At 39.9% G+C, this 12,551-nt stretch overlaps 1 protein-coding gene across 1 annotated transcript; it reads left to right on the top strand.

Moving 5' to 3' along the window:
• The first annotated feature begins 5,209 nt into the window (after positions 1-5,209).
• LOC130528055 (vesicle-associated membrane protein 2-like) lies at positions 5,210-12,282 on the top strand. Its single transcript, XM_057036996.1, has 6 exons — positions 5,210-5,587; positions 5,760-5,787; positions 7,208-7,322; positions 7,456-7,614; positions 8,785-8,836; positions 11,306-12,282. Coding segments are annotated over exons 2-6 (345 nt in total). The 5' UTR covers positions 5,210-5,587; positions 5,760-5,785; the 3' UTR covers positions 11,323-12,282.
• The last annotated feature ends 269 nt before the right edge of the window (positions 12,283-12,551 follow it).

The following is a 12,551-nucleotide window of genomic DNA, read 5'->3' as shown; positions in this document are numbered from 1 at the left end:
TTTATTAGACCCAAAGTGACCTGACAATCCAGGGTCCAGACCAGGATGCAGAGTTGTAGTCTTACACACCTCTCTGCTGCTTCCATAGAACCCTCATCCACCAACAATAATATATTTAACGCTATAGAGGTAGTCTCTGTTCCATGGTTAAAAGTTCACCAAGCACAGAGCGGGGGAGCGGTCAATCACCATAATCTTATTAAAATTAATACTAAAGCACAAGTTGGAGAAACTAATATCACAATTAAGTGTGGACTGTTAAATATTAGGTCTCTATGGTGTAAATCCTTGTTAGTACACGACCTGATAGTGGATCATCACATTGATTTATTTTGTCTTACTGAGACCTGGCTTCAGGAGGAGTATGTTAGCTTAAATGAATCTACTCCTCCTACCCATCTTAATTATCATATTCCTCGTGTTACTGGTCGAGGAGGGGGAGTGGCAGCAATCTATCACTCCAAGTTATTAGTTAATACTAGACCAAAATGTGGCTCCAGTTCATTTGAAAGCCTGACTCTTGGCATCACCCATCTGAACTGGAACGCAGAAAAGCCACTTCTGTTTGTAGTTGTATATCAGCCCCCTGCAGGGCCACATTCAGAGTTCCTGTCTGAGTTCTCTGATTTCTTATCTGACTTGGTCCTTAGAACGGACAAAAACATTATCATTGGAGACTTTAATATCCATGTAGACGTTGTAAATGACAGCTTTAGAAATGGCTTCATTTCATAACTTGAGTCAGTTGGTTTCTTCCAGCAGATAAATCAACCAACTCATAACTTTAACCACACCCTAGATCTAGTTCTGACTTATGGTGTTGAGGTAGGTAGCTTTTGATACAGTTGATCACAGCATCCTGTTACAGAGACTGGAACATGTGATTGGCATTAAAGGGACAGCACTAGACTGGTTTAGATCATATTTAGTTTGCTCATGTCCATGGTGTTCCCTCTTCATACAGAAGGGTTAGCCATGGAGTTCCTCAAGGTTCTGTACTCGGACCAATCCTCTTCACCTTGTACATGCTTCCCTTAGGGAACATTATTCGGCAGCATGGGATAAATTTTCATTGTTATGCTGATGACACTCAGCTTTATTTATCCATGAAACCAGAGGAGACAGAGAAGTTAGTGAAGCTTCAGACCTGTCTTAAAGACATAAAGTCCTGGATGTCTTCAAATTTCCTCCTCCTTAACTCAGGAAAAACCGAGGTCATGGTGTTTGATCCTGAACCTCTCAGGGATAGATTAGATCACATGATCACTCTAGATGGTATCTCATTAACATCTAGTCTCTCTGTGAGGAATCTAGGAGTAACTTTTGATCAAAATCTCTCCTTCAACTCACACATTAAATTAGTCTCTAGAAGTGCCTTTTTTCACCTGAGGAACATCACAAAGATTAAGAAACTATTGACGCAGCATGATGCTGAAAAGTTAATTCATGCTTTTGTTACTTCCAGGCTGGACTATTGTAATTCTTTATACAGAATTAGTAACAATAAGCTTTTCAAAGAGGTAGGTTTTAAGTCTGATCTTAACAGTCCAACAGAAGGACTGGAACAACACTGCAATAACATAATACTGAGACATCCATTCATTCCGTTCATTCATTCATTCAGATCATTTATTTACATTTCTATAGTTTTATATTTATATTTATATTCTATTTTTAATTTATTCTATTTTATTTCTTATTTTATTCTATTTTTATTATCTTATTATCTTATCTTATTTTTAATATTTTAAACAGTGCTGTACGTTTCTTTGGGGAGATGCTAATTTCCCTAATGGACACCCCCTAAAGGGATCAATAAAGTACTCTGATTCTGATTCTGATAAAAGTAGCGATGGAGTCAGCCTCCCGTATCTGGACAGGGAGCTGGTTCCATAGCAGGGGGGTCTGGTAGCTAAATGTCCGGCCCCCCATTCTACTCCTAGAAACTCTGGGAACCACAAGTAGACCAGCATTCTGACAGCGGAGCGGTCTATTGGGCTGAGAAGGTATCACTAACTCCTCCAGGTAGGATGGAGCTAGGCCTCTGAGGACCTTGTAGGTCAAAAGAAGGGTTTTAAAATTTATTCTAAATTTAACGGGCCGCCAATGAAGGGACGCCATTACAGGAGTTATGTGATCTCTTTTGTCAGTACCTGTCAGAACTGAACTGCAGAAATGCTGCAGAAATGCTGCTCACCTGGAGGCTTCTTAAAGAGTTGTTTGGACACCCTGATAATAAAGAATTACAATAGTCCAGCCTGGAAGTAACAAAAGCATGAATTAACTTTTCAGCATCATGCCGCGTCAGTAGCTTCCTAATCTTTGTGATGTTCCTCAGGTGAAAAAAGGCACTTCTAGAGACTAATTTAATGTGTGAGTTGAAGGAGAGATTTTGATCAAAAGTTACTCCTAGATTCCTCACAGAGAGACTAGATGTTAATGAGATACCATCTCGAGTGATCATATGATCTAATCTATCCCTGAGAGGTTCAGGACCAAACACCATGACCTCAGTTTTTCCTGGGTTAAGGAGGACATTTGAAGACATCCAGGACTTTATGTCTTTAAGACAGGTCTGGAGCTTCAATAACTTCTCTGTCTCCTCTGGTTTCATGGATAAATAAAGCTGAGTGTCATCAGCATAACAATGAAAATTTATTCATAGCTGCATACTGACCTCCGACCCCGCTGACCCACTCAACCGGCAGCTTATTCAATTCAATTCATTTCAATTCAATATAATGTATTTTTGTATGTATTTCTATGCTATATGCTTTTCCTCTCCTCTCCTCTCCTACCTATTCTTTCCTCTACCTGTCCTCCCCCTTCTCCTCTCTCTCTACCCAGCCGGCCATCAGCAGGAGGGTCCCCCTACATGAGCCTGGTCCTGCTCAAGGTTTCTTCCTGTTAAAGGGGAGTTTTTCCTTGCCACTGTTGCTTGTCTGGGGTTAGGCCCTGGGATTCTGGAAAGCGCCTTGAAACAATTTTGATTGTAAAAGATGCTATATAAATAAAGATTGATTGATTGATTGGTTTGAGGTAGAAGTTAAGGGAAAATTATATCCATAAATTAAGGGGAAATGAACCCCATCATGCATCGAAGATAACTGTTTCTCCACTGAACGTCTATTTTTTTTGAGCCTCCTGTTGAAAACATTTTACACATTAATTTTGTCTCAGACCCAATGTTATATTTGTGAAAAGGAAAAAAGGAACATTTTTCTGCCATTTTCTGCATATGTGCCAGTTTGGACCAGGTCCAAATCCAAAACCACTGTACTGAGACTACTCAGATCTGGTTAGGGTTAGATCACCGAGAGGCCAAGCATTCATTAAAACACAGTTTCAGATTTGTGAAATTTGTATTCTCTTTGTGAAAATGCAAAAAAGACTTTTCACATACATCCCATTTTGTACCAGGTTTACCACAGTTCACTGCCTTTTTTCCACAAATATCCCACATTGGCCCAAATCCACATCATCTCTTTTCACTCAAATCTTGACTAGATTACAAGAAAATCGAATATTACTATTATCACTCTATATAATTAATACTAAAAAATTAAAAGAATACATTAACATAGTGGAACATAGTTCGCAGAGTGCTACTTAATGAGAGTGCAATATGTCCACTAACACAGAGCCTGTCTCAGTTTTTATCTTTATTTTTTGATGGACACAAAGAGGTCTTCGTTCTCACTTCAAAACAAAGCCAGTGTAGCCATCTGGCTACATTCAACCTCTTTATGAGCTTTCCCCACAGTCAGTTTTTACTAATGCTTTTAAAGCATTTAATGTTGCCTATGATAGAATAATAATTCATGTATTAGTGTGTCATTAGTTATCACACTTATTATTGTGGTTTTTCAGATCCAGGCCCTCAGCCTTGGGGACTTTCCAAAGTCTACAGTCTTCTGCCTGGGGACTTTCCACATGCATAAGCAGGCACATCCTCCTGATGTAGACAGATACGTAAATCATGTATTACAGATGCATACGGATACATAAATCACACACAACTGAATACATATATGATGTACTTTAAGCTGAGGAAAAAAATACACTACAATGGACAATGGTCAAACTTTCCTCATGCTCTCTTATTGTGACTCCAAGCAATGCTTTGTCACTGAGAGGCTAAGTAAGGGAGTATTGCACCATCAACTCGTGTTTGGAAACAAGAGACCTTTTCTGTAGCATGTTGAACAGTCTTATTTGTTTGATTAAGGAAGGTGAGGCAAGGCAAGGCAAGGCATCCAGATAACTTATGAAATAAGTCAGCAAAAAATACATCCTTTCTATCAATCAGTCAATCTTTATTTATATAGCGTCTGTTACAATCAAAATTGTTTCTAGGCACTTTACAGAATACCAGGGTCTGACCCCAAACAAGCAACAGTGGCAAGGAAAAACTCCCCTTTAACAGGAAGAAACCTTGAGCAGGACCAGGCTCATATAGGGGGACCCTCCTGCTGATGGCCGGCTGGGTAGAGAGAGAGGAGAAGGAGGGGGACAGGTACTCACCCCTCTCCCACATTAGCCCAGTAAACAGATGAATTTATTAACTTCCTTCTCCCAAACCACCTGCCAGACCACACCCCCGTGACATGTGATACCCACACCACACCCACCTCATGACACAATATATTTGCTATTATGGCTCCCACATCTCTACTGGGTCTGACTTTCTGATGTTGAAAGCATTAAAATTTTTCTCAAATGCAAAAAGCTTACCAGATGTGAATGGTGGTGTGTTCTGCTATTAACCTAAATCATTAATATTCATTAATATTCAAATTTAAAATGAAGATACAGTTCACAACTGCTCGTTGCGCTTAAAATGTTATGTATAAAAAAATGCATGTATATTTTAAACCCTCAATTATGTTAAACCAGATGTGATTACACCTTATTAAGAAAATGAGATTTAGAAGCAGACAGCTAATTCCAAACTCTCCTACCAAGGCCAATGTCTTCTAACTGGAAGTCTTGTCATTGTTGTTTCTAATGATTTTTATTAAAGCTGAATTAAGGCAAGCATCTACATGTCAACTGCATTTCTTAGTGATGAAAAGTGATGACTATTTTCATATGATATTACAGAAGAAAATAATTGAAGAGGTACTTCATTTCATTAAAACAATGACATATCTCAAAACAAGAGACTTGTTGGGGTCCAGGGTTCTGGGTTGTGTGTCTGGTTTTTCCTGCAGGGGACGTGGAGGAGCCGATATTTGCAACAGCTGGCGCTGTCGGCAATCTCCATCAGGCCACCTATTTTAAGAAGGGAGCGCCTGTCTGCCAGTGTCGGAGAGTTTTGGTGTCTTCCCTGCTCGTTCGAGGTCTCCACGCCGTCCTGCTGGACTAGAGAACGCCCAGAACCCGACTTCCGTGTTGGCTCTGCGCTGGAGCTCTCTGTGCGCCCCGGAAGATTGGACGAGTGCTTCCCTGCGGTCCAGGAGGACTGCCAGTTTGATTTGTTTTGTTAAATAAAGACTAGTTTTTGGACTTTTTATCACTGCGTTTTGCCTGCTTTCGGGTCCTGTAAAACCCAAACCCTAACAAGACTTTCCAAAATAACTGCTATGTTAGTATGAGGTTTTAATATATAATATCGTCTTCTCGAAAGATGGTGCATGACATTTTTGTTCCCATTGTTGTTTCCAATTATCTCTCCGTTTCTCTTGCTCTCTCTCACTGTCTATCTTGCTCCCCCCTCTCTCCATTGCCCTCTATCTCCCTTGCTATCATTCTCTCAGATTATCTACATCATCCTGCTGATGAGATGTGAGTACTCTGACAAATTGTATTCATTTTTATTCAAAACCCAAATAACGGTGTATATTTACAATTATAATTTAAAGATTGCCTTTAGAAAGTCCAGTTGCACTGTTTTGTTTTTAAAATAAATAAATATGAAATATAATCTTTCATGAATTAAATATGAAATGCAAATTATGCTGTTTCATGTATTTTTCCTGTGAAAACAGGTGATTATTTTTATTGCGTGAGTGCTGAGTTCCATTAGAGCGCAACTGTTTAAATCTGTCTCATTTGGAGTTATGCATTATTACATAACCTTGTGTGAGCTCAGATTTTAATATGTGGTCGTAACGTGTGTGTGTGTGTATATATATATATATATATATATATATATATATATATATATATATATATATATATATATATATATAATTTCTGCTGTGTTATAGGATTCTAATGATATATACTTTTTAAAAGGCATCTGTTACAAATTTCTGACTTTCAGTAGTAGTAATATGTTTGTCTGTGTAGCATGCCAGCCCAGGTCTCAAATAAGGAAGAAAAAGGATTTAAATGTTTTCAACTCGCTCTAATAAAATCTTAATTGTGACTTCACCTCACAGTGCTCAGTCCTAACAACATGGCTGCAGATAATCCGATGTCTGTGTTAACAGGCAACCCTCCCTTAACATCCTGTTGTTTAGATATGTGAATATTGAATGTTGTTTCTCTTATGAATTTGTATATCCAAAAAAACAATCAAATGATATTCAGTGTGGTGTTGATGTGTTTGGTTTTAATACTGAATTAAGAAATAAATTGTTATGCAAATTGTTTTTAAATATTGAATTCCACTGAATGTAGAATGTGTCAACACAAACTGTGTTTTCACAGTGGTTTGTCAAGTTTAGTTGTACAGCATTAATTGCACTACAAGATAATTACAAGTCTGCAATAATTGAGGTACGTCCATCTGTCATCAATTTGTGGAGACTTTATTCCCCTTGTGTCTCCTGGGGCTGCATCAGGGGTCTCCTCGCTGGACATCTCACGATGCATCCTAGCAAAGTGCCAGAAACACCCTAACTCAGCTCTATTCTGTGCACCTCTGATATCCGAGCACCCAGCCCTTCACCAAGGCTGAACCTCTGTAGGAAACTCATTTTACCTGTTTGTATCAGTGATTTTATTCTTTTGGTCACCACCCACAGCATATGGCCAAAGGTGGAGGTCAGGTTGACCAATAAAACTCTCATTATCAATGCACATACTGCGTCAGTCTATCATCAATTATCCTCTGCTTACTTGAGTAAGACCCCAAGATACTTGAACTTGAATTTTCCAAGTTAGGGTTTAGTTTCCCTCTTACCTGTAGTGGGCAACCTGCCCTTTACTGAATAAAGGCATTTTAATTTTTTTTTTAAATTGTGTCCTCATGTTGCAGGTCAGCTTCAGAGTGTGCAGATACTCCAGGAGCCTCAGAGGGAGATGGGGGCCGGCCTGCCCCAAACCTTACCAGCAACAGGCGTCTGCAGCAGACGCAGGCGCAGGTGGATGAGGTGTGGAAAAGAGTTTTACTTTTCAACAACACATTTTAGAAAACAAAAACATAATTTCATTTGTTTTGAGGCTAAAAGGTTTCAGATAAAGCTCTTTGACTTTTAAGCAGATGAACAGTGGTTTGTCCTTCAGGTGGTGGACATTATGCGTGTAAATGTTGACAAAGTCTTGGAGAGAGACCAGAAGTTGTCAGAACTGGACGACAGAGCTGATGCCCTGCAGGCCGGAGCTTCACAGTTTGAAAGTAGTGCTGCCAAACTAAAAAACAAGTACTGGTGGAAAAACTGCAAGGTAGGCATGTTGGGTTTGCAACCTTGAACTGGTTACAAACTTTAAACCCTCCACCACAGCAGAAAAAAACAGAAACATTTGGAACTTTACTATAAATGATTTTATATTGTGAGCAAGTACATTGTTGGTAAAGGCAGATGAAGTACATACAACCAGTATTCATCTGAAATGCAGCCAGAGAAAATCCCAAGCAGGATTACTGTCAGAGATTAAGGACCCAGATGTGATGTATGATGTAACCCCACGTGTCTACCAAGCACTCACACATTCTGCATGTTCTGTCTGTGCATTCTGCAAGACAGGACAACTACAAAACCACACTATGGTTTGTTTGGACTAAATAATAACTCCATGTCAAAGTAATTGGATTTTTTCACCATTGTTACTAGTCTCTCATGTTTTCCTTCACAATTCAGGAGGAATTTCTGAATCAACAACTGACAAAACTGTTTTCTTGTTTATTTGTGTTTTGTTTGGTTTTAAAGCTTACAATCGATTCTCTAGCATGTGCTCTCTCCTCACTTCTCTCACTGTCCATGTTCCTATTAATCTTCTTCACTACCCTCCCCCCAAACAAGCATGAGGCAAGCACATGTAATTCACCCCTGTCCTTGTGGATTTATTTCTATCAGAAACACATTTAGGAACAAGGCAGAAATGGCGGGGTAAATACAGAAATACAGCGGGGGTAGTAAATAATCAGTCAAATTAAACTGTATAATGTAAAAGTATATATCTAACTGGAATTGCAGGAACTCATTGTTTTAATAGATTATACAGCAGGCATGCTATTACAATTTGACTGTTATGATTTTATAGGATATATAAATTAGATTTAAGATACAGATCCTAAATTTCTTATTGCTTTTACACTGTATTAATCTGAATGTCTGAACAGGTCATAAAGTGGTGATTTTAATGTCTCTTTTATTAGTTTGCAGAATTAAAATTTGTTTGACTAGGGGACAGTTTTCTGCTGCAGTAATGCAACTTTGTCTACAGTGGTTATATTTAAAGCTGTTCTCGCTTAAACCAGGAAATAAAGGAAAAGCTGAAATAATAAACGTCCCTCAAAGTTGTAATTTCCACAAAATGTTTTTTGTTTTTAAAAAAAACTTGCATTTCTTTTTTTGATTATTATCTTTTTATTGATTATTGTTTCTCTTCCAGATGATGATAATGATGGGGGTTATAGGTGTTATATGTGTTGGAGTCATTTTCTGTAAGTAATCAAATACAATTTCCTCTTGTTTTCATGAATAAACATCAGTTAAATCTGTGCTGCTTATTAAAATTATACTTCCATCCCAGAGTTGTTTGTAAAGCAGCGTATGTTAAAAAAAAACAGCAACATTCGTCACATTTAACTTCAAACCATGTTCAAATCAAGAGGGTATGATTTTCACTTTTTAGGATATTATATTTGCAACAAAATTTGCAAAATTGAAAGTACTGTATATTATAAGGTTAAATGGAAATATAGAGTAAAAATCAAGGTTAAATCTAAATCTAAATACTAAATTTATATATTAAATTGAAATTAAAATATCAATTCCAAATCTAAATGTTAAATCTAAATCTACCGTAAATTTCAAATCTAATTCTTGGGTGGTATTAAATATTTAGCTAAGATCCAAATTTGCACAGCTGGTAACGGGAAGTCAAATCAAATCAATCAAATCAATCTTTATTTATATAGCGTCTTTTACAATCAAAATTGTTTCAAGTCGCTTTCCAGAATCCCAGAGCCTAACCCCAGACAAGCAGCAGTGGCAAGGAAAAACTCCCGTTTAACAGGAAGAAACCTTGAGCAGGACCAGGCTCATGTAGGGGGACCCTCCTGCTGATGGCCGGCTGGGTAAAGAGAGAGGAGAAGGGGAGGACAGGTAGAGGATAGAATAGGTAGGAGAGGAGAGGGGTAGAGGAGAGGAGAGGAGAGGAGAGGAGAGGAGAGGAGAGGAGAGGAGAGGAGAGGAGAGGAGAGGCATAGAGCATAAAAATACATACAAAAATACATTATATTGAATTAAATTGAATTGAATAAGCTGCTGGTTAAGTGGGTCAGCGGGGTCGGAGGTCAGTATACAGCTCTGAAGGCGGCGATACCTGTAAATGGATACAGAAGTGGGGGGGGGGAGCAGAAAAACTACACAGGAAATAGCATTACTAGTCTACTTGATGAGGAGGAGGAGAGGAGAGGAGAGGAGGGAAGAGGAAACCATGACCCAGTGGGGTGACAGAGGCCTGTCAGGTGAGGAAGCAGGACCTGGGGACAGGCTCTCCTATCTCCGGGGCTGAAGTTGCCGAGGTAGTCAAAAAACTAAAAACTAGTCAAAAAAGCAGATCTCATCCACCCGGAGTTCCTTAAGGCTCTGGATGTTGTAAGGCTGTCGTGGTTGACACGACTCTGCAACATCATGTGGACATCGGGGGTGGTGCTGCTGGATTGGCAGACCGGGGTGGTAGTCCCTCTTTTTAAGAAGGGGGACCGGGGGGTGTGTTCCAACTATAGGGGGATCACACTCCTCAGCCTCCCTGGTAAGGTCTATTCAGGGGTAGTGGAGAGGAGGGTCCGCCGGATAGTCGAGTAATGTGGTTTTCGTCCTGGGCGTAGAACGGTGGATCAGTTCTACACCCTCAGCAGGGTCTTCAAAGGTGCATGGGAGTTTGCCCAACCAGTCCACATGTGTTTTGTGGACTTGGAGAAGGCATTTGACCTTGTCCCTTGGGGGGTCCTGTGAGGGATCCTCCGAGAGTATGGGGTGCCGGGTCCCCTGATACAGGCCGTCCGCTCCCTGTACGATCGTTGTCAGAGTTTGGTCCGCATTGCTGGCAGTAAGTCGAACTCATTTGCAGTGAGGGTTGGTCTCCGTCAGGGCTGCCCTTTGTCACCAATTCTGTTAAAAACTTTTATGGACAGAATTTCTAGGCGCAGTTGTGGTGTTGAGGGGGTCCGGTTTGGTGACCTCAGGATCGGGTCTCTGCTCTTTGCAGATGATGTAGTCCTGTTGGTGTCATCGGCCTGTGACCTCCAACTATCGCTGGATCGGTTCGCCGCTGAGTGTGAAGCGGCTGAGATGAGAATCAGCACCTCTAAATCCGAGGCCATGGTTCTCAGTCGGAAAAAGGGAGGAGCTCAGAGTAAAGCCGCTGCTCCTCCGCGTTGAGAGGAACCAGATGAGGTGGCTTGGGCATCTCGTCTGGATGCCCCCTGGACACCTCCCGGTGAGGTGTTCAGGGCATATCCCTTTGGTAGGAGGCCCCTGGGAAGACCCAGGATACGCTGGAGAGACTATTTCTCTCTACTGGTCTGGGAATGCCTGGGGATTCCCCCGGATGAGCTGAAAGAAGTAGCTGGGGAGAGGGAAGTCTGGGCCTCTCTGCTTAGGCTGTTGCCCCCGCGACCCGACCCCGGATAAGCGGTGGAAGATGGATGGATGGATAGCATTTAGAGTTTTGAGTTTCGTGTGTAACATTTACATTTATATTTCACTAATATATTTCTAAGGTCGCAACTTTCGCTCCAAATATCCTAAAAAGTGACTTGAAAAAATCTTTCCACTGTTTTAATCAGAATTTGAAGGTAAATGTAACAAAATGTTGCTGTAATCTTTCTTGTGTGAGCCACTTTACAAATTGCACCCCATACCCCCATGTTCTGAATGTTTTCTTCTGCATTTTTTATCTTAAGTGTATTTCTTCTACTGAGCTGCCCTGCAGAGAGGAGCTCTCAAGCTGAGTTGAATCCACCAAAACCATCCTTCTTCTACATTTCCTACTCTTCCTCTAAAATCCTTATCTATGGTCTGTCACATTTTGGTTTAGAGTCTCCATTGATCTATGGTCCACAAACTTCTTATAATGAACATGGGACAGTTGATCACTGGTACTTTAACTGGTACCGGTGACTTTAATTGAAACAGTTAATGAAAAGACTGAGTTATTTATTTTACATTACTGATTACTGTATGATGCAGGTGATGTGCACTATTAAAACAGATAAATCAATTGTAAGAATGAATAAATTTTGCCCATTAAACCTATTTTTAATGCATTTGCAGTTTGTTAAGACTATCACCTTCACCGTGGGGTTCATGCTCACTCCAAGAATTCGGAGCACTATAAACTAAATATATGAATAGTGTAAGCCCGAAGGAATGTTTTCTTTTCTCTTTGTCATAGAGTTGGGGCATTTAACTTCACTTTGTCCTTGTGTTGAGAAAATTTGCATATTCCAGAACTGCTAACAGCCAGTGGGGTAGGCTATATGTGTGAGAAAACTTTCACAATCTGTTATTGCATTTGTATTCTAATTATTGACCGTGTTGTTCCCCATTCCGCACCCAGGCTACACCTCCTTTCTTCTAAATGCTGATTAATGTTCTAATTATGTGCACCTGCTGTGAAAGTTTAACAATTACAACTTACATATAGTTTTAAAGTCTTTTAATTTTGTCTACAATAACTTGAGTAATGGTAAAATTGATATCAATATTTAGAACAAAGGCTTTCATAGTATCATTTTTTCATTACTGCATACTTTATGATGAAAAAAAGTCAACACACAACACAAATTTATTGAATAAGTGTTTATGTTGCTGACAAAAAACAATTGATTGAATAAATAAGATGGTCATGAAATAATAAAGGAAACATTTATAAGTTTGATTTTGTCTATTGGTCATCTTTAATTTTAAATGTTGATGCTCTCAAATGTTTTCAGTCTTGTAACTGCAGATTTAATGCTGTGTGAATGAACTTTTGTGTTGGGGTCCAGGGTTCTGGGTCGTGCGTTGCTTGGTTTTTCCTGCAGGGGGCGTGGATGATTGTCTACAGCTGGCGCTGCAGGCGGACGCACCTGTCGGCAATCTCCATCAGCCTCCTATTTAAGGAGGGAGTGCCTGTCTGCCAGTGTCGGAGAGGTTTTGTGCTCATGA

This window comes from Takifugu flavidus, chromosome 6 (genome assembly GCF_003711565.1).
Source record: "Takifugu flavidus isolate HTHZ2018 chromosome 6, ASM371156v2, whole genome shotgun sequence".
Lineage (NCBI taxonomy): Eukaryota > Metazoa > Chordata > Actinopteri > Tetraodontiformes > Tetraodontidae > Takifugu > Takifugu flavidus.
This window is presented reverse-complemented; position numbering and strand designations above follow the sequence as displayed.